We start from the raw sequence: 27,434 nt of genomic DNA, 5'->3' as shown, positions 1-27,434 counted from the left end.
TCTCTTTAAGAGTAAGAGAGAGAGAGAGAAACTGACAGAAGCTGCTTTACCTTGATAGCCAGCCTGTTAGTAGACCTCTAACTATCAAGAGGGTGGGGGGAAAGAAAGGCAGAGCTTAGTGCTGTTAAGTCTAATCACTGTAAGGCATGCCAAAGCAAACACCTCTCTTAATAGGAACAGGAGATAAAACAAACAGAACAAATGAAGCACTGATGAGGTGTATTTGGAATGCCGGAACCTCCTGCCTGTCTCTCCCCTCCGCCCTGGCAGGATGCTGAAAGTCCAAGGAGGGACTAGAGAGAATGGCAAAGGGGTGAGAAGTGTTAAAAGTAAACAAAAGAAAAAAGAAGGGGACCCAAATAAACAGGAGGCTGGCACCTTCACTGAACCTTCTCTCCTCTCCCAGCTGGATCTCATTGAAGGCACTTTAAATCCCATCAAGGGGGGGCTCAAGGAAGGATCCGCGGGGGTGGGAGGGAGGGGGCTCGGCTGGATCGTGGGGAGCTGTTTGGGAGATGAGTATTTCCAAAGGGACTGGCTTCCCGTTTCCCAGCTCTTAGATTCTAATTGCGCTTACCGAAGGTAAGTGTTTGCTTCAGTGCTTCCGAGGCTCGCAGATGGGAAATGGGCGCAGGAAGCTGAACAGGAGGAAGGGAGCCGAGTGTGAGCTGAGAGCGGCTTTGGAGGTTGACCTTATCCCGCTTGCCTTAACCCGGAGGTAGCGCAGCAGGCTGACTAGTGATGTGCACGGTCCGGAGAAATCCGGACCGGCACCGAAGGGGGGGCTTGTTTTTAGGGCGGGGAGGGCTTGCTTAGCCCTCCCGCCTCCTTGCCCCCTCCAGCACCCATATTTTCTAGTATAGGGGCGCTGGAAACCAGCCGCCCCCCCGCCGCTGCCGCCGCTGCGGCGAAAGAACTCCCCATGCCAGCCCTCCCTCCCTCTCAGCTAGCTGCCTGCCCGCCCTCCCGCCCGCTGCTCACCCGCTCACCGGATAGTAAACGAGAGGAGCTCCGGCACAGAGCTCCTCTCGTTTGGAAGGCCTCCGGCAGAATGGTGTTTTGCGCGCGCGCGCATGCGCGCGCCGCAAAGCACGCCGTTCGCCGGAGGCCCGGTCTACCCGCTGGGAAAGGGCCGGGTAGACCGGGCCTCCGATCGCTGGGTAGACCGGGCCTCCGATCGCCGGGCCTCCGGAGGCCCGGTCTACCCAGCGATCGGAGGCCCGGTCTACCCGGCCCTTTCCCGGCGGGTAGACCGGGCCTCCGATCGCTGGGTAGACCGGGCCCTTTCCCGGCGGGTAGACCGGGCCTCCGATCGCTAGGTAGACCGGGCCTCCAGCGATCGGAGGCCCGGTCTACCCAGCGATCGGAGGCCCGGTCTACCCGGCCCTTTCCCGGCGGGTAGACCGGGCCTCCGGCGAACGGTGTGCTTTGCGGCGCACGCATGCGCGCACGCGCAAAACACCATTCTGCCGGAGGCCTTCCAAACGAGAGGAGCTCTGTGCCGGAGCTCCTCTTGTTTACTATCCGGTGAGTGGGTGAGCAGCGGGCGGGAGGGCTGGAGGGCGGGCGGGCAGCTAGCTGGGAGGGAGGGAGGGCTGGCATGGGGAGTTCTTTCACCGCGGCGGCGGGGGGGGCGGCTGGTTTCCAGCGCCCCTATACTAGAAAATACGGGCGCTGGCGGGGGCAAGGAGGCGGGAGGGCTAAGCAAGCCCTCCCGCCCTTAAAGGCATACCCCCCCACCCGGACCCGAACCAGGCAGGGCCGGACCGGTCCAGCAGTTCGGCCATTCTTTGGAATGGCCGCCGGACCGGTTCGGGCACACCACTAAGGCTGACCTGGGTGGTGTTGGGGGAGACGCAGTTTATGGCAAAAGGAGATCAAGATCAACCCGGGACAAGCAATCTCTCTCTCATTCACTCACACATACACCACCAGTTCTATAGTTCTATATCCAGGGCATGATCCAGCCAAGCTGAGCACGGCTCAGTTCCATAGATGTCGATGGCGAAGTGAAGCACATCCTTACATTACTCAGCTTGAAACCAATGGCGCTTCAAAGTGCTTAAATTGGCTGGTTTACGCGCGGGTGATGTTTTGCTATTTCCCTTTTTAACATCCCAAGGTTCTGGAGTGCTGCTGTTGTCTTGTGTACAGAATTACCCCATGGGAATCCCGCAGGGAAAGGACAGGTCGCCACTCCTGCCTAGTCGCTGCGCGGTTTGGAGGTCCCCACTGAACCTCCAGCCGGGGACGATGGAGCCTACGCGGGGAGCCCGTGGCAAGAATAGCCCTGTGTCACCCCTGCCCCCATAACTAGTCACAATCCCGGCTGCCAGCAAGAGGAGGCGTGATTTCCACCCGCCTCCTTGATTAAAGCCCGAGAGGGTCGAAAATACGGCCAGCTCCCCGCCGAAAATCAAATCAAAAGGCCACGGAATAAAGCTCCAAACCCCTCTTTCCCGCCAAGATCCAAACCTCATCCCTCCACATACACACGGGAACAAGTTGTATGATGGAGAAAGAATGTCGCACGCATCTATTCCCTCTAACAATGGGGCGGGGGGGACCCATCAGAACCAAAAATGTCAATCTCACCATCCCTCCAGGTAGTTTTTTTTCCTAGCAGGGAACACGGTGGGCTGCGCGGGCGCGAAATGCAAAGGTTGGTCACGTTAAGTGTTTGGACAGAACAAACTGTAGTTGGCTCCAAACACGTGGCCAGTGCTTGGTGGGAATTTGCAAGCACCACTGCAGAGGGGCAGACACCGAGAAGAGCGGCGGGTGTGTGAAGGGTTAGGACTTAGGAGCCCTTGCAAGCGGAAGGTGGTGCGCTCTTACTGCAGTCCAAGGGGGTGCTGGAAAGCTGAGCCCCCCACCCAGAGGCGTAACAAGGGAAAACGGTGGGGGCCGCCTGCTTTGACGGGAACCTCCTGCTCCCGCCCCTCTGCCGCCCTCCACAGCCTACAGGGCAAACTCCTCGGGGGGCTCTTTTCCCTCCCAGCCCCAGCCCACGCTCCCTGCCCTTCCCTTCCCTCGCTCGCCTCTCCGGGGAAGTGCACTTACTTTCCTTTGGAGCTCGCAGCTAGTTGCAGCGGGATCCCAGCTCTGCTTCGCTCCAGCCAGCAGGAGGAGGAGGCAGTTCAGCAGCAAGCCAGCCCTGGTGTTGTTGTGCCGCGCACCCCTAGTTAACCATCAGCGGAGCATCAAGCAAAGCGGGAGGGGGCCCCGCAGCCAAAAGCGGAAGGGGAGAGGAGGACTGCTAGGAACTTAGAAGCCGAGAAGGAGCGAGGGGAGGGGTCTGAGAGGCACTTGCACCCAGCCCTCCGCTTGTTACTCATGTGGAATGATTAAGACATGGCTCCGCTCTTCCGCTGCCAGGAGCCAATGGTGGGAGAGCGCCCACCCCACCCGGAAAGATCTCATCTGGCATGTCGCGCCTGCGCCGAGGGGGGGGAGGGCCGCCGCCGCCCGACTCAATTTATTTTATTTTTTTTAAAAAAAAATTTGCAAAAAAAAATTTGGGGAAAGGAAGGGGATGGGCAGGGGCACTTTTTGGCACCCCCTACCAAGTGGCGCCCCCTACCAAGTGGCGCCTGGGCCCCTGCCCCCCCTATCGTTACGCCCCTGCCCATCAACCCAGGAAGTGCTGCTACTGTGCCTGTCCTCGGCTTTGTGACTGAGGAGGAGTTGGAGGTTGTCCTCTCCTGTCTCCTCCTCTGCCTCAGAGACATCCGAGCAGCTCTTCAGGACCACTTTAAATTCCCGATTATCTCTCTTCCTGGATTTTGGATGAGTGTGCAGTCTGAGCACAAAAAATTACATGAGAATGCTATGAAAATACTGATTCCCTTTGTAGCATCCTATTTGTGTGAATCAGAGTTTTCAGCAGTTGCTGCTATGAAGAATAAATACCAAACAAAAATAAACTTGCAAACTGAAATCAGATTGGCAGTCTCAGATTTGAAGTCTGGTTTGAAAAACTAAACAGGAACAAGCAAGCTCATCCTTCTCACTGAAAAGGTAAATATGCTTTGTTTATTTCTACCTAATCAAATCAGAGACTTTAATAATGGGGTGGGGTGGGGAGATATCACTCAACTCTATATATTATATTAGGGGGTCATAGTATCAAAAGGTTTGAGAACCTCTGGTTTATTGCTACACACTACACACTTCTCAGAATAGTGAGAAGTTCCAGGGACAACATTGTAGGGTTTAGTTCCTTTTGCAAAGTACAGGATATTTATGGTGTCTTTGGAAGCAAATCAGCATTCCTAGAGTAGGCCGCAGATCTACTGTCCTGCATCAGATTCCCAGAAAGAGATTTTCCGCCTCAAGTTGCTTCATTCATCAACTTATGGCTCCAAAGTTCCTCTGTCAATATCTGATTCTCTCTCAATTCAGAACTTCAGCTTTGACTCCAAACTGTTTCTCTGCATCCTCCCTCTAGCTCTGTGGAATGTAAATTTCTCAAACTCTGATGAGTATTACAAAGATGGAGTGGAGTCACTATTAGAACAATGATGGGTTGTTGTTTTTTGTTAATTCCCTGGCCACTCACATGACATTTAAAATGTTATTACCATGATGGGCTTAATTTCCCCCCCTCAGTTGATAGCAGCTGAAATCTTAGGACCAAAGTGGGGTGGTAGGGGGCATTTCCTTCAATTCTGGTCCATAAGGGCCCCCAAAATGGCTACTAGGAAAATGCCATGGGTGGGAGCTCCTTTCCAGGGTAAGTTGCCAGATTGGGGCCCCCTAGAGACTGGAATTGTGGAGGGTAGGATTAAAAAACCCCTATCACGCTGAGGTGGCCTAGTCATCAGGAACTCATAGGAAGAAACTGCCTTCTTCTATTGAGTCAGGCAATTGGTCCATCTAGCTCAGAAGTCTATCTATACTGACTGGCAGTAGCTCTCCTGAGTCTTGGGCAGGAACTGAATACTTTCCCAGTCCTATATGGAGAGGCCAGGAATTGAAACTGGGACCTTCTGCATGCAGAGCAAAGCCAGTCTACCTTCTATTACTAAAGAAAAAACCAAGCCCTTCCGAGCTAATAATATTATAAACATCACATGTAGTGCCAAGAACCAAGATATAAGGTATCACTCCTATTGAGCAAAAGTGTTGCCTTCCTACCCTCTCTTCCCCAAACAGAAACAATCCACCCTCTCTCTGGCCTGCCCCCCAGCCCCTTGTCCTAAGAATTGCTTTCTCTGGGCATGAGGGAATAATTTGACCCTACCCAAATATTTTTGCAGCACAGTTTCTTCTAAGGGGTGTTCCCAACCAAAGGAGGAGCCAAAAGTTCAACAGAAGAACATTGGGCTCAACATTTAGGAGCCATGGGTGCAAAGGTGGCACCAAGACTGCACCTGGTTCATCCTTTTAAAACTTCCTCTTTTATGGAATCTTTCAAAAATCCAAACAAAACAAAACAAAAACTCCTCCCCCCACCCCCGTTCACTGTTTGAAGATTAAAATGTCCGTGTTAGAGGTTCAGATTAGAGGTTCATTGAAGAACTTCATATAAACATACTAAGGTCACACACACAACCAAATAAGCTGCTGGCGGGGAGGCAGGCTTGCCTGACACACGATTGGTGCCATGGCGAGTGGGGGAGGAGGTGGTTTTCCGGCATCCCTCAATGCACCGTGGCAGGAGCGCAGTGCACTGAGGGATCCTCTGGCCGCCGGGCACTCTGGCCGCCTGGCTCTGTGTGTGCGCAGGCTGCCTGCAATCCCAACCCTTAAACCCAGGTTAAAGCCCGGGGTAAATTCCCAGGCTTGGGGCCGAGGCAGCGCTGGAATCGGGATTGATCCTGGCAGCGCACATGGGCATCCCAGCCCAGGTTGGGCGACTCAAGCCAGGTCTTGGCTGCCTGTGTGAATAGCCTCATAGTTTGTATTTGTTTAACATAACCCAGTTCACAGGTTTAGGTTCCAGATAAGTAATCGCTGCTCAGCAGACTTCCCTGAAATGGTCTAGATACTGCCTGTCTCCCTTGCTGAGTTCAGGTTTACTGCATTATCTTCCCCACTATCAACAAATCCCAAGTGTTTTGTATCCAGTTCCGTTCTGTCACTGGGTCTGCACATTTCCGGTTATGTGGAATGCCTAACTGGTCCTTTTAGTTTCAATGGGACTACTTTGAATAATTTTCCTCATATCCACCAATATCTTTTTAAAAAATCCTTTATATTTATAAATAGTGATTTATTTGAGGTTCCTGTCTGACCATCCTGTTTCCCAGTCTTTTTCTGTGATTTCAAGTTACTTCAAATCATAGTAACTTTGATTTCATAGAGGCTATTCAAATCAAGTTACAGTGCAGGAAGTAACAGTTACTTCCTCTTCTTCATTTAATACATTTTATGATCCTGCTTGTCTATAAGTAGCATGTGATATATCTGCAAGACCAGACCTTTGTTTACTGAATTTGCTTCTTGGTTTATCTTTTTGAAGTGAATAATTCTTTTTTCATAGTGCTTTGTTTCTATAAGTATTCCATTCAAGAAAAGGAAATCTCTGGGAATAACTGTTACAATTGATCCAATGGTAATAGTTTTTTCAGCCACCACTTTTTTGCATTTTATATATTTCACTTTTTATATATTCATATTTTTAATACAGCTATTTAATAATCTCATACCTACCCTCTTTTCCAAGGATAACAGCTTTATAGTATTATAATATAGCTTTATACTAAGTAAAAAGTGTGCCATAGAGTTGGTGTCGACTCCTGGTGACCACAGAGCCCTGTGGTTTTTCTTTGGTAGAATACAGGAGGGGTTTACCATTGCCATCTCCCACACAGTGTGAGATTATGCCTTTCAGCATCTTTCTATATTGCTGCTGCCTGATATGTGTTTCCCATAGTCTGGGAAACATACCAGTGGGAATTCGAACCGGCAACCTCATGCTTGCTAGGCAGGTCATTTCCCGCTATGCCATTAGGTGGCTTAGCTTTATACTATTAGTGTAGTAATTTTAAAGTAATATAGTTTCATGGTTCCATAATTTGGTTTGTTGGTTTTTATTTTGAATCATGCTCTACTGTTCTATCTTATGCTGGTCTTGGACCATAATAAAGATGATTGATTGGTAATAGATTGTGATTGTGGTACTAGTTGAAAACCAATTAACTTCCACTTTGACCCAAGAAGAGAAGTCATTAAAGGGAAGCTTTTTCCAAAAAAAGAGGATACACTGAGAACCATGTTAGTGATGACATGCCTAGTGATAGATGTTTACGCCATCCATCCCACATGTTAAGTATGGTGGCAACTGTTAAATTTTTTATTAGCGACTGTAAGTTCACTTTGTTTTATTATCCATATAATAGCTCCCAGCAGGTAGTGGGAACATGGATGGAGCCACCATTGCATGAACAGGTTCAAAGAACACAAGCCACTACACTTCAGGGGCTGTGCCTCACCGCAGCCACACCCCTTCGTCTGATGTCAGATGCAGGGGCATTATTTTGCTCGCAAACAGGGCCGCACAGCCCCATTTGCAAGCAAAACAAGTGCTGCGTCCGCAGCATGGCCGGGAGTGACTCCCCTTGCCTTTGAAAGGCAGCAGACTTAGCTCGCAAACAGGGCCACGCAGCCCCATTTGTGAGCTAAGCTATGCCCCCTACGGCGTGGCTTAACTATGTGCCCTGCGTCTGATGTCAGACACTTACATCTGATGCAGGAGGTGGGGCTAGTTGGCCGTGGTGGCGGGCTGAACCTGGGCCACCGCTGGTCTCCCTCCACCCCTGAGTAGGAGATAAGGTTTTGCCCGATACAAGACTATTGTAGTAGGTGATTCGATCATTAGAGGTATAGAGAGATGGGTTTGTGACCTGCGTGTTGACCGCACGGTGACTTGCCTGCCTGGTGCAAAGTTTGCAGACATCACACAGAGTCTAGAAAGACTGTTAGGCAGTGCTGGGGAGGAGACAGGAATTCTCAGGAATGCTACCTGTTCCACGTGCAGGTACAGTGAGACAGGCAGAGCTGAGGGGTTTCAATGAGTGGATGAGACGTTGGTGCCAGGAAGAAGGGTTTAGATTTGTTAGGCACTGGGATACATTTTGGGGTAAGTAAGACGGGCTGCACTTGAACCAAGATGGAACCAGACTGCTGGCGCTTAAAATCACAAAGGTTGCAGAGCAGCTTTTAAAATGACACCTGGGTAACAGCCGATGGGAGCTGAGCAGTATCCCATTTGGCAAAAACCATCCTTTAAAGTGCGAGGGTGCAAAGGATACAGATAAAACAGAAGGGGACAGAGCAGTACCGCATAAAGAGCAGAAGGGAGACTGTGCCAGCTGGTCAAAGAGTAAAAAGAAAGATAGCATACATCAGGTGAGAGATTCAGCGTATAGGTGCTTATAGAAAAAGAAACTTAAGTATGTAGTACACTGCTCTGGGCTCCTTGGAGGAAGAGCGGGATATAAATGTAAAAATAATAATAATATGCCAATGCCAGAAGCCTCCGAGCCAAAATGGGTGAGCTGGAGTGCTTGGTGGCTAATGCAGAAATAGATATAGTGGCCATAACAGAAACATGGTGGAACAGTGAGAACCAGTGGGACACTGTTATCCCTGGATATAAACTCTATAGAAAGGACAGGAAGGGGCGCCTTGGAGGTGGAGTAGCACTGTGTGTTAAAGAAGGCATAGAATCTAACAAGCTAGAAAACCTGGGTGGACTGGAGTCCTCCACAGAAACCCTGTGGGTGAGAATACAAGGCCTGAAAGGGAATGTGCTACTGGGGACATGCTATCGCCCTCCTGATCAAAATGCTGACAGTGACTGGGAGTTGCAGCAGGAAATCAGGGAGGCGTCAAAGAGAGGCAGGGCTGTAATCATGGGTGACTTCAATTACCCACACATAGACTGGGTAAATTCACAGTCAGGTCATGACAAAGAGGTCAGATTTCTAGATACGCTAAATGACTGTGCCCTAGAACAGTTGGTCTTGGAACTGACCAGAGAGAAGGCAACCTTGGATCTAATTCTGAGTGACACCCAGGACCTGGTGCGTGATGTCAGTGTCGTCGATCCTTTAGGGAACAGTGACCATAGTGCCATCAAATTCAGCTTACATGTGGGGAGAGAATCACCAAGGAAGTCTAACACAGACATTTTGAATTTCAGAAGAGGAAACTTCTCCAAAATGAGGAGTATGGTGAAAAGGAAGCTGAAAGGGAAAATCAGGAAAGTCACATCGCTCCAGAGTGCATGGAGTTTACTCAAAACCATAGTACTAGAAGCCCAGTTAGATTGTATACCCCAAAAGAGGAAAGGTACCACTAAGTCCAGGAAGATGCCAGCTTGGCTAACGGGTACTGTCAAGGAAGCCATAAAAGGGAAGAAGACTTCCTTCCGAAATTGGAAAGCCTGTCCCAATGAAGAGAACAGAAAGGAACACAAACTCTGGCAAAAGAAATGCAAGGCAACAATAAGGGAGGCAAAAAGAGAGTTTGAGGAACATTTAGCTAAAAGCATCAAGGGGAATAACAAAAACTTATTTAAATACATCAGAAGCAGGAAACCTGCCAGGGAGGCACTTGGAACATTAGACAACGAGGGAGTGAAAGAGATTATTAAGAAGGATATGGAGGTTGCAGAGAAGCTAAATGAGTTCTTTGCGTCCGTCTTCACGGCAGAGGATACTGAGCATATACCTGTTCCTGAACCAGGCTTTTCAGGGATGGTGGCTAAAGAACTGAGTCAGATAGAAGTGATGAGAGAGGATGTTCTAAACTGTCTGGAAAAACTGAAAACTAACAAATCACCAGGGCCGGATGGCATCCATCCAAGAGTCCTCAAAGAACTCAAATGTGAAATTGTTGACCTCCTTGCTAAAATATATAACTTATCCCTGCAATCAGGTTCTGTACCAGAGGACTGGAGAGTAGCAAATGTAACACCGATTTTCAAGAAGGGATCCAGGGGTGATCCGGGAAATAATAGGCCGATTAGCTTAACATCCATTCCAGGCAAATTGATGGAAAGCATCCTCAAGGATAAAATTGTAAAGCACATAGAAGAACAGGCCCTGCTGGGAGTGAACCAGCATGGGTTCCGCAAAGGTAAATCTTGCCTGACCAACCTTTTGGAGTTCTTTGAGAGTATCAACAAGTGTGTGGATCAAGGTGATCCCGTTGACATAGTATACCTGGACTTCCAAAAAGCTTTTGACAAAGTTCCTCATCAACGACTCCTGAGGAAACTTAGTGGTCATGGGATAAGGGGACAAGTACATGTGTGGATTGCTAACTGGTTGAAAGACAGGAAACAGAGGCTAGGTATAAATGGAGAGTTTTTGCAATGGAGGGAAGTAAGAAGTGGGATCCCCCAGGGATCTGTACTGGGACCGGTGCTTTTAAATTTATCCATAAATGATCTAGAAGCAGGGGTAAGCAGCAAGGTGGCCAGATTTGCAGATGATACCAAACTCTTTCGGGTAGTGAAATCCGTAACTGATTGTGAAGAGCTCCAAAAGGATCTCTCCAAACTGGGTGAGTGGGCGACAAACTGGCAAATGCGGTTCAATTTTGGCAAGTATAAAGCGATGCACATTGGGACGAAGAACCCCAACTTCAAATATATGCTGATGGGATCTGAGCTGTCAGTGACTGACCAGGAGAGGGATCTTGGGGTCATGGTGGACAGCTCATTGAAAGTGTCAACTCAATGTGCGGCAGCTGTAAAAAAAGGCCAATTCCATGCTAGGGATCATTAGGAAGGGGATTGAAAATAAAACTGCTAATATTATAATGCCCTTATACAAAACTATGGTGTGGCTACACCTGGAGTACTGCGTAAAATTCTGATCACCACCTCTAAAAAAGAACATTGTAGAACTGGAAAAGGTGCAGAAGAGGGCAACCAAGATGATCAGGGGCCTAGAGCACCTTTCTTATGAGGCTAGGCTACAACACCTGGGGCTATTTAGTTTAGAAAAAAGATGACTGCAGGGAGACATGATAGAGTTCTATAAAATCATGCATGGTATGGAGAAAGTGGATAGAGAGAAATTCTTCTCCCTCTCCCGTAACACTAGAACCAGGGGTCATCCCATGAAATTTATTGCCGGGAAATCTAGGACCAACAAACGGAAGTACTTTTTCACACCCCACATAATCCATTTGTGGAATTCTCTGCCACGAGATGTGGTGACAGCCAACAACCTGGATGGCTTTAAGAGGGGTTTGGATAACTTCATGGAGGAGAGGTCTATTGATGGCTACTAGTCGGAGGGCTCTAGGCCACCTCCAGCCTCGGGGGCGGGGTGCCTCTGGGTACCAGTTGCGGGGGAGTAACAGCAGGAGAGAGGGCATGCCCTCAACTCCTGCCTGTGGCTTCCAGCAGCATCTGGTGGGCCACTGTGCAAAACGGGATGCTGGACTAGATAGGCCTTGGGCCTGATCCAGCAGGGCTGTTCTTATGTTCTTATTTATTTATTCATTTTCTATTCTATTTCTATAATTAACTACTCAAGCCATTTACTTTTCCCCACTGCTGTAGTGTCACATTATCAGTACTCCTCTTGCTGCCAGTGAGCAGAACCACTCCTCAGTGGTTCTGGAAAAACCCCCACACATTTTTACCAGTATGAGTGGGATAACATGGTTTTTTCTATGATGGGGAATATATAATGCCTGCTCGCACAAGGCCAAATCCTAAGCATCATTTACTCATTTTCAGGCATCCCTTCCCTTGGCATGAATGGGCATAATGACTCCCTTCATCCTGGGGTTAGCCCTCATGTCTGCATCCAAGGAATAGTGGGAGATGACACCATTCAAGTCCAACAAGAACCAGAGAGGGGAGTTGGTGTACATAAGGATTTCATCTTCCTGCCAGATTCCCACGTGCAGCTGAGATAGCTTCCTGGAGAGGAGGCATAATTTAGACCTCAGAGTCTTGCCACTGGATGGGGAGGTTGCCTTATCTTTATTCCCCAACCTACTCTCAGCCTTAGGAGCACTGCGCTACTTAGAGGGTCACTGAGCAGCTCAAGGGAGGCAAGCCCTCTTCCTCTAACAATTCACCATCGGCCAGGTCTACCTAGCTGGTTGGGTCACAATCCAGGCATCATTCATAGGAACATAGGAAGCTGCCATACCAAACCAGACCATTAGTCCATCTCGCTCAGGATTGTCGGCACAGACTGGCAGTGGCTTCTCCAAGGTTGCAGACAGGAGTCTCTTCCAGCTCTATCTTGGAGAAGCCAGGGAGGGAACTTGGAACCTTCTGCATGCAAGCGTGCAGGTCCTTTTCCCAGAGCAGCCCCATCCCCTAAAGAGAAATAGCTTACACATATAGTCTCCCATTCAGATGCAACCCAGGACAGACCCTGTTTCACAAAGGGGACAATTCATGCTTGCTACCACAAGGTCAGCTTTCCTGGGAGAAGAGCTTCACAATAGGGTGTCACAAGCTGGGATGGGATTCCTTCACAGGAGGCAGCCCCGGTCCTTGCAGGAACATGCACTCCAATGAGGGAAGGGAAGGACACCCCTGTCTAAAGGGGGACAGCAGGCTACTCGGCAGCTGTTGTTGCTGCTGCTGCCAGGCAACATATAATGGTGTCACCCTTTCCAGATTTCTGGCTGGAATTGCAAGCATCCCCCCTCCCCAACATGATATTTCATGAGCTAAGAATGCACTTGGCCAAGGCACAGTGGTATCATCCGCATGGACATGCTTTGAGCTCAGCTGCATCCTGACAGTTCCTTTTTAGATTTCTGTCCAATCCCAAATGGACTCCAGTTGTAGGGGAGCAATGGCAGATGTGTATGCCTTCATTTCCTTCTTCTGTGTTTCCTGGAGGCATCTGATTGGCCACTGTGGGAAATGAGATGCTGGACTAGATAGGCTTGGCATGATCCAACAGAGCTCATCTTATGTTTTTGTGACTTTGGTGGTGAACACAATCATTCTTAAGTGCCCTCTCCCACTTAGCAAGGCTCATTCGACTCCTTGGTTTAACAGAGTTGGGGAATTGAGATGAAACAGCTAGAATTTAACGAAAGTGAAGGAAGACTTGGTGTGAATCCAGTCAAACACACATAAGAGCTTGTTATTGAGCCTAATCTATGGCAGGTAACAAAGCAGCAATACCCTGACTCCGTGAATCATAACAATGGAATATCTCTGTCCATTGCAAAACGCTTGAGCAGGTGGTTGCTACTACTTTAGGCATTCTTGTATGAGACTATCTAGATCCATTTCAGCCTCGCTTTGGACCAGGTTTTAGCACAAAAATTTGCTTAATCCTTCTGGATAGGTTCATATTTGCAGCTGGAAGCATTGCTTTGCAGCAGTTCCCCATATATCCGGAGGACTAATTCCAGAAGGTGTTGCTGGCCGACTACTACTTAGATTCATGGCTATTATGCTGTGGGATCCCATAAGGTGCCACCTTCCTTACTCCATTACTATTAAAAACTGCTGAATAAGATCATTGAGGATTTGAAATGAGCTGCCATCAGTATGCTGATATCACCCAGGTCTACTTTTCCTTTTCATCACATTCAGGTGAGGCAGTGTAAATGCTGAATTGGTGTCTGGGTCAGTAATGGGCTGGATGGGGGCCAATACATTGAATCTCAATCTTGCCAAGACTGAGGTGCTGTTGGGACATGGTTTGTGTGATCATGGAGTGGCTGTTCAACTTACCCCAAAGAATCAGGCTCAGAGCTTGCGGGTGCTGATTTATCCAGCTTTGCCAGGCGGCTTTGCACACAGGGCTTTCAGTTCCATTCTGCTCTGGAATGGAGTGTGCCAGTCCACACATTAGTTGCCTTTACCCCGAAGTCCCTGTGGCCGATCAGGGATCAGTACAGACAGGACTCTGTTTCCCCCCGAATCAAGGCTGCACATTCTGGCTTAGCCCAAAGTATGTCCAGCTTTAAAAAAAAAAAACAACCTCTAGCTTCAGCAGCTTTTTGGGGGGAAACCCGAGGCTTCTATTATGCCCCGTCGCTTCCCCCTTGATGTGTGGAGTGGCCATGCCAGTAATTCAGCGTTTTTCAAAACTCAGTGAAGGGGAGTTTGACAGCTGTGTTGGGTATGTTGTGAGGGAGAAATTCCTGAGTTAAACACAAGCACAAACTGCAAAATGTGAGCCTTCCTGTGCTTTTTACAAAGGTTTAGATATGCTGAATGGAGACTACAGCAAGCTTCAATGTCCATGCTTCTAAAATAACCGGAGCTTGCAGTAATGTATTCTGCTAGTCCCATTACAAAGGCATTGGATAATGCTGCTTGGCTTCAGGAGTCTCGAAGCCTGTTGTTAGGCTGCCCTAGAACAAGAGTTGGGAGGTCCAGCCCATTCTTTTTACTTTATAGTGCCAACAAGGAAGTGTTCTGGGTTTAAGATGTCCTCTCGCCAGCAGCCAGCTAACCAGCTGGGGTTGGGGGCAAGTTTGGCGACTGGACTCTCACTCTCTCTCTCTCTCTCTCTGTCCCAGACTAGTGCAGCTGTTTCTTTCTAGGGATGGCTGAATTGAGAGTGGTCAGTGCCGCAACAGGTGGACAGGTTTGGGTTTTTTGCCAGCTTGTAGCCAGGCATCTCTAACCTTTTTGCCAGCACACACCTGGTTAGGAAAACACACCCAGAATGTAATATTCCCTTTGTTTGGTTCCATCAGCCCCATTAGTTCCATCAGCCCATTGCTGCCTGGTAAGATCAGCCATTCATCTCTCTCCCTCTCTCTCTCTCTCTCTCTCTCTGTGTCTGCATTTTGTCTGGCTCCCCTTTCTGCCTCTCTGCTTGCACTCCACCTTCGTAGCTCCCTCTGTCTCTCTGGGGAAACCAGGAGCATAGCGCCCCCCCCCCCCCACACACACCATTCCGTGTTAACCAGCAAATGTGTTGCTGCTTTCTGCTTGTGATTGAAGCATTGCCACCCCCTCTCTGGTGTTGGGCTTTTTGTGCAGAGGCAATTGGAGCGGCCAGGACTCAATCCCAGATCTTGCCAAAATGCTGTGAGATTGGATGATGAGGCTAGGGAAGGCTGAGCATGGTCAGAAGCAGGGCACGGGGCACCAAAGGGTCATAAGTGAGCTGCTAGCAAGCCATGTCCCCACAGGGAAGCTTTTGCGGGGGTGGGGGTCAGATCTCATTGTGCAACCCAAAGGCTCCTGGCCAGACGGGTCTCTCACTGCCGCCTCCTTTGGATAGTGCTTAGTTGAGGATCAACAGGCTCAGTCCTCTGTTGGATCCAGTTCTTGACACGCCAGGATAACGCAGTACTGAAAATGCAGTAGCTGCAAACTAATGCACTGGTTTCTGCTTTAAAATTCCCTGCCTCTTAAATGGTCTGGGGTGGGGGTGGGGGGACATGAGGTGATGAAGGCAGTCACTCACAAAGGCAAGGCTTGGCAACTTGTCATGCCATTCTTCCATAGCTGTCAAACTAAAAAAAACATCAAAAAACCTCTCGTCTCCTCTGTTGTGATTGGTTGGAAGAAAAACCCGGAGCAAGCCGGTGGGAACGCACAGGAACAAAATCTGCCAGGGATTGCGGAGAGGAGCCAACCCTATGTGAACTGTCCATTTTATCTCCCAAATTAAACATCTTGTGAATCTGCTGTGAAGCAGATTTGCTCTTCAGATACCCCAGGGCATGAAGGCATGTGTGAATAACTTCCAGGGGAAGCCCAAGTAACATAGGAACATTGGTATTTGACTTATACCAAGTCAGGCTATTGGTGTATCTAGTTCAGCATTGTCTAAACAAATGGGCAGTGGCTTCTCCAAGGTTGCAGGCAGGAGTCTCTCTCAGCCCTATCTTGGAGATGCTAGGGAGGGAACTGGGAACATTCTGCATGCAAGCAGGCAGAGATGTTCTCCCACAGAGCTATGGCCCCACCCACTAAGGGGAATACCTTAAAGTGCACAGATGTAATCTGCCATCCAGGGTGGACCCTACTTAGCAAAGAGGACAATTCATGCTTGCTACCACAAGACCAGCTCTCCTCCCATTGTTTAAAAAAACCCAAAAACGTTGTTGTAGTAAGAACTAATCTGCCTACTTTCCTTTCCCTATCCCTACAACTGGTCTAAATTTGATCCAAATTGGTTAGGCAGTTTACACGTTAGCCCACTTGCACCTCAGATGTTCACGTATCTGCCTCTTGAATTGGGGTGGATGATATCATCACAAACTATGCTTTTGAGGTGTCCCTATGTGTCTCTACAACTTTACCAAATTTGGTCCAAATCGGTTCCTCAATTGCACCTCAAATGTTCATGCATCCACCATCTTGGATTGGGGTGGATGACATAATTACAAACTAGGCCCTTGAGATGCCCCTGTGTGTCCCTACTCCTGTAGCAAATCTGGTTCAAATCAATTAGCTGGTTCTCAAGTTAGACCACTTTTGCCTCAAATGTTTACATATCTGCCATCTTGAATTGGGGTGGATGACATTATCACAAACTATGCTGTTGAGGTGTCCCTATGTGTCCCTACAACTGTATCCAATTTGATTCATATTGGTCCAGCCATTGCAAAGTTGACGGAGTGCAAGGAGACCACACACACACGGAATGCTGGGTGAGCTCATAAGCCTACTGGAAAGTAGGCTAAAAACTACAGAGAAGTCTGAAAACTCTGTAACTTGAAGCACTTTTCACCAGCTAAGGCTGATGTGACAACTATGACCTCTTCTGGACAGAGAGAGCCTGGGCATAGTTATCCACACCCTGGTAACCTGTAAAATCAACTTCTGAAATACATTATACTCTGAAGACTTCTCAGGAACATCAGTCAGTTCAGCATAAAGTTGCTAAGTTGCTAACTAGGACTGGTCCTAAGAAATATATCATGCCTGTTCTGAAACAGTTTCACTGGGTGCTGTCCATTTCAGACCTCAGTTCAAAGTATTGTGCATAAATGGCTCAAGACTTGGGCACCTTTTCCAATGCCTGTGAACTAAGATCTCCACCAGAAACCTTTCTCCAGGTGTTGTTGCCTTCTGAAGTTAGGCAAGTGACCACTGTGAAGAGGATGTTTTCACGGTTTACTCTGGTTATGGAACATTTTCTCTAGGGAGGCACCCACTCTTGTGCTGCTGTTGACTCAGGGCAAATAACATTTTGTTTTTGATGGAGGAACAGGAGGTAAGATACAGTGTGTAGGCTTCATGAGAAATCTGTGGTGCAATACTGGGGTGTGTGTTTTCTTGAAGATCTTTCATCTAACAGGGCTGCTCAACTCCTTCAGATGTTGGCCTACAATTCCCATAATCCCTGGCTATTGGCCACTGTAGCTGGGGATTATGGGAGTTGTAGTTCAAAAGCAGCTGGGGAGCCTAAATTGAGCAGGCCTGATAAGAGCTGGAATCTGCGTGTTTCCAGGCCCACAGGTGCTGCAGAGGAGTGGGGGCTGGAGGAAATAAAAATGGCTGACAGCCTTTGGCTTAGGGAATTAGCGATATCTCCATTATTAATGGTCATACAGTAGCCATTCGTATCTCAAAATAAAGGTAATTTTATGCTTTTTATTTATATAAAGTGCAAATTGGGGTGGGGGGTGGAATTAATTTCCCAGCCTAACCTGATTCTGGAGATGGAATATCTGGCTTAGCTTGGATACCATTTTGCCAAACGATGCATTGGTAATATGCCCATAGTGTGGCATGTTAAAGAGCAGACTGTGTTGGAGGCTGAGCCTTCTCAGCAGTTTTCTCCTGGAGCAAAGCCCATTGGATCAGCATCCACCCTACCCAATCTCAGTTATCAGCATTTTAGACCCAGCCTTCGGATCCTTCTTTCATGAAGACTTGGTTGGCAAGTACCAGGGATAAGGCATTTTTAGTGGGGGCACTGCCATTTTGGAATTCCTTCCCTTGCGAGCTTAGCCAAGGCCCAACCCTCCCTGTTATAAGCATGATCTTAAAACTTCCTTTTTATATGGCTTTTAATTAGTTGGTTTTATTAATTTTTTAGCTCTGCCTGCTATAGTTTTATTGGTTTTTCTTGTCATTATGCTTGATTTTATGTGTTTATATATTATTATTGTTTTTAACACTTTTAGCCATACTAAGAGCCCCTGGTGGTGCAGTGGTAAAACTGCCACCCTGTAACCAGAAGGTTACAAGTTTGATCCTGACCAGGGGCTCAAGGTTGACTCAGCCTTCCATCCTTCCGAGGTCGGTAAAATGAGTACCCAGAATGTTGGGGGCAATATGCTAAATCATTGTAAAACCGCTTAGAGAGCTCCGGCTATAGAGCGGTATATAAATGTAAGTGCTATTGCTATTGCTATTGCTAAGGACATTGTCCTAAATGGCAGGCCACAAATATATTAAATCAATTAGTCAGTCAGTATCACTGGCCATGTTAATGTTATATTGGCTTCTATTTTCCAGGATCTGTGCAAACTACTCACACTTAATGATAGGCAAACTCTCCTTGGCTCACCTCAAAAAGCCTTTTTTAAAAGTGTTCCTGTGAATATTGGGGGAAAGGGGTTTTGTTTTGTTTTGAGAGGAAAAACCGTTTTTTTAAAAGCCCACATGATTTTAGCACACTGTCAGCACTACCCACAAAAATTTATGCCTGAGAAAGGGGAGAGGTGGTTAAAAGTACAAATCCCATGCATCCGAGCAGGAAATTACCCCCTTATGTTCAGGGTCATCATTTAGAACAGGGGTGCACAACTCAAATACCCTGGTAGGCTGGAACCAACCATGACTTGGTATGCAGGCGTTGAGGTAAATTTGCAGCACACTAATGATCGCATTGAAAGTATTAAAAATATTAATGAAAACAATTATTAGTTAGCCATAGCATGAGGGAGGGAAGAGGAGGCTCCTAGCATTCCTCTTCCCTGTCTCCCATGTACTTTCAAAGCTTGCCAAGGTCAGTTTTGAAAGGGGGCTGAACCCACCAGATCCATGGGGCAAGATGGCATTTTACACCTCAGCACAGACACCATCATACTTTGGGGCCCCCTGGGGCCAGCAGAAAAGTCCCTGTGGGTTGGATCTGGCCCCGGGGCCTTACATTGTGCAGGCCTGATTTAGAAGAACTTAAGAGCGGGCAGTCAGGCCTCCCCTGTCTCTAGTGAGGCCTCCCCTCCCGCTTCTTAAAGTGAGGGTTTTATTATTATTTATTTGGGAAGGGGGGCTGGCAAGAATAAAGGGATAAACCCGCATTTCAAGCTGGGCCATCTTAAAGGAGGTTGGGGGCCTGTTAAAATGGGATGAGGCTTTTTGAACTGGGGGAGCATATTTCAAGCTCCCCCAGTTGTAAATTCACCCCCATCACTACTTGCTATGAAGATGTCACACAAGTCTGCAAGAGGAAGTATAATGGGCACCATGAGAAGGCTGATGTGTAAAAGCTTCTTTGTTTACAAAGTTTATATATCCTTTTTCCAAGTAGTTTACATAATAATAGGAATGAAAAGATAGTTCCCTGCCTCAGCCTAAAAAGAAACAAGAGAGAAACCAGCAACAGGGAGAGAGACTGCTGAGCTGAATAGGGACAGTAGCTCTCCCCGTACTATTTTTATTTATTTACTTACTTACTTACTTACTTACTTACATTTATATCCCGCTTTTCCTCCGAGGAGTGGTGTACATGGTTATTTTTATCCTCACAACAACCCTGTGAGTTGAGTTGAGCTGAGAGATACATGACTGGCCCAGAGTCACCCAGTGAGTTTCATGGCTGAATGGGGGTTTGAACTCGGGTCTTAGTCCAACTCTCTAACCACTATGCTATGACAGGGACACCACTTTTAAAGGTGCCTCTTTGTCCACTTATCAGGGGAAACTGTGTTTTATAAATCAGTTCATTACAGTAGTAGCAGCAATGTCTAATTCTGTCATTACTTTATTTCAAGCACTTTACGACTTGTCCCAGAAGGCTTTGTTCACTTCAGCAGATGCCAACACCACTGGCGGCAGGTTTCAGTATGTCTCCCTGTCTTTCTCTCTAGGTACTGAACCATCTGCTGCATTTGAAGTTCACGAATAATATGGGAGAGCAAGTGGTTTTTGATAGGTTTGGGGACGTAACAGGGAATTACTCAATTATCAATTGGCACCTGTCACCAGAGGACAGCTCCATAGTGTTTGAGGAGGTTGGACACTACAATGTTAACGCCAAGAATGGAGAGAGGTTATTTATCAATGAAGACAAGATTTTGTGGAACGGATTCTCCAGAGAGGTAAGATTGGTCATCCTGAGTTTACATCATATTTACCATACAACTCCATGGGTCCACAAACTTGAGCTGAAATTCTCCTTCTTGTAGCCACTGAGGCTCCATTTTCTATGCATCCCTTCTGTATCCATTGTCAGGTAAGAATGTTTTGCAGGCGAGGATCAGCAGGGAGGTGTATGTGTGAGAGAAAGAGTGAGAGAGAAGAGTTTTTATAGCAACCCTTCCCCTCCAGCCCTTGACATGGATACTGCATCCTAGCCCAAGCCACAGTCTGGCATCCTTTTGAAATCAGTACTGACTGCCTTCTTGTGCAGTTGGCTGGTTTTTTAAAACATGTTTTTCCTGTGGCAGAGTATGTTTAGAGGTTTTCCCTGCTAGTCACCAGAAAGAACATTGTGGCAATGCATGTTTCTTTTCTGTTTTTTAAAAAAGAGCTTTGTCAATCCCCTATTTATCTGAATCCAGGACTATGTTTTTTCCAAGTTTTTTGATTTTAGAAATTGGGGTGGGGGGCTGGGATTTATTTATTTATTATTTATTATATTTTCTATCCTGCTCTTCCTCCAAGGAGCCCAGAGCGGTGTACTACATACTTAAGTTTCTCCTCACAACAACCCTTTGAAGTAGGTTAGGCTGAGAGAGAAGTGACTGGCCCAGGGTCATCCAATAAGCATCATGGCCTAATTGGGATTTGAATTTGGGTCTCCCCGATCCTAGTCCAGCACTCTAACCACTACACTACACTGGCTGTCATAAATTGAGTCCTCTTCCTTTCAGAAAAATACAGGTATAGCCTGTATTTAACCTGTATTTTTAAGGAGGTCATCTTAAATTCAGAATTATCTATTCGAGTAAATATGAGTATTGCTTCCTTGCTTTTGATTGCAGAATTAAGAATGACAAAGCTTTGGATGGGAGGCAATCTTCCTTATTCCACCAATCTATCTCATGCAACTAGATGTGGTGCTATGAAGAGCTTGTAGAGCAAAGAAAGAAAGAAAAACCATCAGGAGGGATATGCTTTGCAGAAACCCTGAGGATTAATCCCTGGTTAAAGCCCTCAAAAGAAAGATCTCCTATATACCATTTGTCTCTGGGTAAATTTGGGTAGTCTATCAACAGACCAGTCACATGAACTTTCTTTCTATTGGCAAAAGCTGTTAAATGATGAGAAGATGACGGGTGGTAGTATGGAGAGGCAAGTTTATGAAGCAATGTTTAATTCTCATTGAGGTGGTAAACCTGTGTCTGGAATGTTCAGACTGCCAGAGAGTGCTCATGTGACTAATGTTCCTCCATACGAAGGAAAAAATGAAGCTAGCCCATGTAGAACAGACTAGCATGACAAGGAAAAGGCTAAGCCAGAATTCTTCTCCCTGGATGCTAATTTTCTATCCACGGGGCGGGGGTGGGGAGGGCGGAATATGCAACAACTTAGTCCAGTATAATTTTATGATCAAATGTATTCTCAATCTAAGATAAAACAAAAGATAACAATTGGAAATCACATAAATGAAACGAAATATGTTGCATTAGAAGAACGGTGAAGTCCATTGTGTAGAGAGTAGTCTGTTACAAAGAAGTCCACACATCCACAATGGTGACCCAGTGACCTCCGTTTTGATGTTAGTCTTTATCAAACGGAGAACAGTCTTCGAGAAGTGACAACACTAGTTCAAATGCCCCCAAATCCAATTTTAATATGTACAGCCATCTCTGTTACTTCTAGAAAATTCACAGAGAACCAAGTTCTTATAATATTCGATTAAGGTACAAAGCTACATTAGTAGAATATTACAAAAACTTGTAACAAAGCTATGTTAGTAGAATGCTACATAATGAAGGCCAGTCGGCCAGTTTTTGCTTCCCTGAGCTAGCGGCTTTTTGTTTCCCTGAGCTCGCGTGGACCGGCTTTCCATGGATGTCCTGGCCCTATATCTGCTGGTAGAATGACTGCAGTCAGCTCATTATCTTAGGCTTCTGCTTGGGCACTTTTCTGCTTGTGGTATCAACTCCTGCTCAGAACTTGAATATGAAGTTATTAAATTTGGAAGTGAGATACATGTTAGACTTAATGGTGAATACATTTTTGTATTCTCAGTAATCTGCCATGATCTGCTATGCTCAACTGTATATAAATTATGCGAGCTGGATTTAACAGAGAAATAAAAGTAGGCGACCAGCTTGTATTTTTCCTTTAAACCTGTTGGTCTCCCTGTTCCCTCCCTGCCCAGGGATCCCTTTTGAGCAGCAGGAGAGAGTTCCCGCTGTTTCTTACCATCTTCATATCCAAGTGCAAATGAGAGAAGACCTGCTTCTCTTCTAAGCCCTCTGCCTGTGTGTCAGAAAGGATTTGAGAGGGGGTTGGTGGCAAGCACAAAAATGGCTGGCTGGTGAGCTAAGCCTAAATTTGTGGATCCCTGTACCTAGTTGATAAATTTTCACTGAGAGGTAAGGCAGTTCCATGTCATTGTTGAAGTGCTAGTAACTTTCCACCTCTGGACCACTAACCGCTCTCAGTGTTGACTTCTGCCTTCATCTTGTAGCTGTTTTGTAAATGTGCAAGATCTGCTATTAGGTTTGTATGTCATTTTCTGCAAAGCCACAGCAAAGAGTACTAGGGTGGTCCAAAACAATGGATTTCAACCCATCCACTCTTTCACCCAATAGCAGAGGAACATGGGGCAGCAGCACCCTGAGGTAGGATCACTGCCTGGTGAGTGCATGAATGGGTCCTGAGTCCCCTTATCGAAGATGTGCGGCTCTGCCTCGTGATCATGCCTCTCTTCTTACTGTAACCAGATGGTTTTCATTCCTGCAGGTGCCATTCTCTAACTGTAGCAGAGACTGCTTGCCAGGCACAAGGAAAGGCATTATTGAGGGACAGCCTACCTGTTGCTTCGAATGTGTTGAATGCACGGATGGAGAGACCAGTGACGAGACAGGTATGTAAGAAAACCTGAGTAAGAAAAGTGCTCTCTCTTTTGCTTAGAAACATTCCCTGAGATGGAGTCAGAAATCTTGTCTTGAGATCCTTCTGAGAAGAGTTCATGGCCAAAAGATTTTGGCAAACATTGCTGAATTCACCGCTGCCAGTCTGTATAGACAATACTGAGCTAGATAGACCAGTGGTCTGACTCGGTATACGGCAGCTTCCTATGTTCCTATGTCTCCCCAACTCTAGCTAAAGATCACTGTTACATTTTATGGACAAGAGACAGGCTTATTTGCCATAGTAGAACATATCTAGTAGAACAGTTCTTAAAAATGTTTTTGTTTTTTGTTTTAATGCCTGCACCTCTTTATACTGCTTTGGCACTGTCTCTTCTTCAGCCAAGTCCTAATTCTCACTGGTGATAGACCTGTGCCTGGGATGTAGTGATTCAGGTTGTAGGTAGAAGGCTTACATGATTGAATGATTCTTCATACAGAGAGTTCTCTGCACAGAGAAAACTAATATGCCAAGGAGAAGGCTGATTAGAAAACTAGCATGACAGGGAGAAAGATCTGAGTAGCCTTCTCCCAAACATGCAAATTCTCTATGTGTGGGGAATTTTGTATGGAAGAACTTTCAATCATGTGAGCATCCACCCCTGCAGCTGAAGTGGTACAGCCCAGGCTAAAATTTACCACCTCAGTGAGAAGTAGGCCTGGCACTGCCTTGCAGTTGTTCGAGATTCTTCTGACTCCATATTTGTGGTTCCAAGTGAGGGAAGGGAACAACTCACAAAAGACAAAGGTTTCCTCTGTCAGTTACTGCTAGTAACACAGAATACCCAAATGCATCATGAATGGTATTTCTGTTCACAAAGTACAAATGATAACTCAGCCGTTTCAGATTTTGTGGCCCCTCTGTGCTAGATCACACTGATGGCTATAACTGGCACCCTTGTGCTCTATTTGTAGTGGTCTGCATGTGACCAGTCATTAGAGTAATGGTAGGAGAGAGGGCATGCCCTCAACTCCTGTCTGTGGCTTCCAGCGGCATCTGGTGGGCCACTGTGGGAAACAGGATGCTGGACTAGGGTCAGAGGTTTCACCTATCCTCGATATTGTTGTGAGAACAGCCCCTATGATGGGGTAAGTAGCCCGTACATAACCCTCGTCATAAAACCGACAAAATAAGTAAGACAAGTGAGACTCAGTGGTGCGCTTCAGCCCAATATTGTGGCTTAGCCAGGCCGTCCACTTCATGTAGCACAAAGATCATTTGAGCTGTAGGTTTAAGGAATTGTGCATTTAAACTTTTTTATTTATTTATTTATTTATTTATTTATTTATTTATACATTTATCTCCCACTCTTCCTCCAAGGAGCCCAGAACGGTGTACAATGACCTGTGTGGTAGGTTAGGCTGAGAGTCAGTGATTGACCCAGAGTCACCCAGTGAGTTTCATGGTGACTGTCCCAATGTGGTGACATATCACTGTCCCTATGTGGTGAATGGGGATTTGAACTTGGGTCTCCCTGGTCCTAGTCCAACACTCTAAGCACTGCACCATGCTGGCATCCATTTGGCATTGGATGCAGGGTCGTTGGGGGCCTAGTGATCATAGTGAGATCAGCTCTGCTAATAAGGGCCAAAGGGCAAAGCTAATACAACCCATTAGCAGGGCAATACATCAGCCACTACGAGTGGCTTGTCACTTTCTCCTCAATACAGCTGCCACAACAACATCAGCCATCAGCAACATCTGAGAAGGGTTCCATTCTGCTCCCTTTTCAGGCATTTTAATGGAAAACCTCACTAAAATTTGAAGTTTTGCCATAAGAGCAATATTCTCCTCCTCTGTTGTGAAGAAACAAGAATGGGGACAAAATATAACAATGTACAGTCCAACCCATAGTTTATTTTGGGCATGACCCACTAGGAAGTTCTTCATTGTCAACCCCATTGAAATAAATAGGGGCTGTTCAATTGATTTCAATGGGACAACCCACTTCATGCATGATCGTGCAAAATTTCTTTTTGATGTGCTCCACCAGAATGTTTTATGTCAATAACACACAAGGGTTGTCCTCACAATCAGAACTAGGGCAGGACAAACGCCCTACCCTAGTTCGGGAACTGTGGGAGCTCCCAGTTTTCAGCCATGAGTTGGTTAAAAGCTAGGTCGGAGGAAGGGAAAGTGATTGTCTGGGAGGCGGGTACAGGCTCCAATGGCATCCTCTTACCCAGCATATTACCTAGATAGGAGGAAACATCATAGGAGCCTGCGTCCGCTCCCCAGATGATCACTTTCCCCTCCTCTGACCTAGCTTTTAACTCACATATGACCAAAAATCGGGAACAAGCCTATGGTTTCCTGAAGGTGGTGCAACGCACTGCTGTTCAGGCATCTCTTCTTCTAACCTAGAGTCTCTTGTCTTTTCAGATCCCAGTAATTGTGAGAAGTGTTCTGAAGACTCCTGGTCCAATGAGAACCATACTGTTTGCATTCCCAAGCAAATCGAGTTTTTGTCTTGGACAGAGCCATTTGGCATTGCTCTCACTCTTTTTGCAGTGCTAGGCATTTTCCTAACCTCATTTGTCCTGGGAGTCTTTACCAGATTTCGGAACACACCCATCGTCAAGGCTACCAACCACGAACTTTCTTACCTTCTCCTCTTTTCCTTCTTGTGCTGCTTTTCCAGCTCCCTTTTTTTCATTGGCGAACCCCAGGACTGGAACTGCCGCTTGCGGCAGCCGGCCTTTGGCATCAGCTTTGTCCTCTGCATCTCATGCATTCTGGTGAAGACTAATCGTGTCCTCCTGGTCTTTGAGGCCAAGATTCCCACAAGCCTCCATCGCAAGTGGTGGGGCCTTAACCTTCAGTTCCTCCTGGTCTTCCTCTGCACTTTTGTGCAGATAGTCATCTGCGTCATCTGGCTTTATACAGCTCCCCCCTCCAGCTTTCGCAATCATGAGCTGGAGGATGAGATCATCTTTATCACCTGCAACGAAGGCTCCTTGATGGCACTGGGCTTCCTGATTGGCTACACCTGCCTCCTGGCTGCCATCTGCTTCTTCTTTGCTTTCAAGTCCCGCAAGCTGCCTGAAAACTTCAATGAGGCCAAATTCATCACTTTCAGCATGCTGATTTTCTTCATTGTCTGGATCTCTTTCGTCCCAGCCTATGCCAGTACCTATGGCAAGTTTGTTTCTGCTGTGGAGGTGATCGCTATCCTGGCTGCCAGCTTTGGGCTCTTGGCTTGCATCTTCTTCAACAAGGTCTACATCATCCTCTTCAAGCCCTCGAGCAACACCATCGAGGAGGTGCGCTGCAGTACCACTGCCCACGCATTCAAAGTAGCAGCCAGGGCCACGCTGCGGCGCAGCAACGTGTCTCGCAAGAGGTCCAACAGTCTCGGTGGCTCCACAGGCTCCACCCCCTCCTCATCCATCAGTAGCAAAAGCAACCATGAGAACCCCTTTGCCCAGCGAACTCCTATTGAGCAGCAGCAGCCACCGCATGGATGTAAGCAAAAAGTGAGCTTTGGAGGTGGGACGGTCACTTTGTCGCTGAGCTTCGAGGAGCACCAGAAGAATGCAGTAGCCAACAGAAACGCAAAGCACAGGAACTCTTTGGAAGCCCAAAACAGTGATGATAGCCTCATGCGGCATAAGGCACTGCTTCCTCTGCAGTCCAGTGAGCCACTAGGCACAGAGCCCAATTTCCAGGCACCCTCAAATCAAGACACCAATGCACAGGAACCAGTATTGGGAGAAACCAAGGAAGGAAGACAGAACTTAGAAGAAGAGCAGCCTCCCTTGTCAGCCACATACTTGCAGAGTTTTGTAGGCAGTGACTCTGTCATAGAGAATACCATCCATTCTTAATCAAGGAGGGACCAATTCCCCCTGCTTTTCTCCTGAATGGGGAAAAGGACTGGAAATGTCTGTTCCACAGCCGATCGCTTCTATTAGAATCGGCAGAGTAAACTCACCTCCAAAGGAAGCGGGGGGGAAGGTTTCAGAAATGTGTGTCTAGTGATCCTTTTCATGAAACTCTGAGTTAGTCCATTGCAACAAATGTGTTCAAATTTTGCCTTTGTGCAAATTGCTCAAGTCCAACATTACTAGGCTGACGTATTCTTGTGCAGTGTGTCAGCCAACGGTTCTGTGCTGGAAGAACCCTGGCGACTTACAGCATTACGCATATGCTGGGAAGGTGTATTGTACTGACACAGTAGTGCCAGTATCATTAAAACAAGGAGAGGGGAAACATGCTATCTACTATAATCCTAACCCTGAACATTCTGCTG

General features: G+C 47.1%; 2 protein-coding genes across 10 annotated transcripts in view; both read left to right on the top strand.

Annotated features, from left to right (window-relative positions):
* Positions 1-27,434, top strand: part of LOC128329916 (uncharacterized) — a 481,088-nt gene that overhangs the window by 338,617 nt on the left and 115,037 nt on the right. The gene's annotated exons all lie outside the window — the stretch shown is intronic.
* Positions 527-27,075, top strand: LOC128329918 (extracellular calcium-sensing receptor-like). 3 transcript variants are annotated; one of them, XM_053261847.1, is made up of 4 exons: positions 527-582; positions 19,963-20,193; positions 23,012-23,135; positions 25,565-27,075. In XM_053261847.1, exons 2-4 carry the CDS (start codon positions 20,002-20,004, stop codon positions 27,007-27,009), a joined length of 1,761 nt encoding a protein of 586 aa, XP_053117822.1. In that variant the 5' UTR covers positions 527-582; positions 19,963-20,001; the 3' UTR covers positions 27,010-27,075. The 3 variants fall into 3 exon arrangements, with proteins under 3 accessions (XP_053117822.1, XP_053117823.1, XP_053117821.1); XM_053261848.1 differs by lacking the exon at positions 527-582 and adding an exon at positions 3,948-4,020; XM_053261846.1 differs by lacking the exon at positions 527-582 and adding an exon at positions 17,416-17,500.

Source organism: Hemicordylus capensis, chromosome 6 (assembly GCF_027244095.1).
Source record: "Hemicordylus capensis ecotype Gifberg chromosome 6, rHemCap1.1.pri, whole genome shotgun sequence".
In the NCBI taxonomy this organism is placed as follows: Eukaryota; Metazoa; Chordata; class Lepidosauria; order Squamata; family Cordylidae; genus Hemicordylus; species Hemicordylus capensis.
The sequence above is the reverse complement of the archived record's forward strand: the minus strand, read 5'-3'. Positions and strand labels throughout refer to the sequence as shown.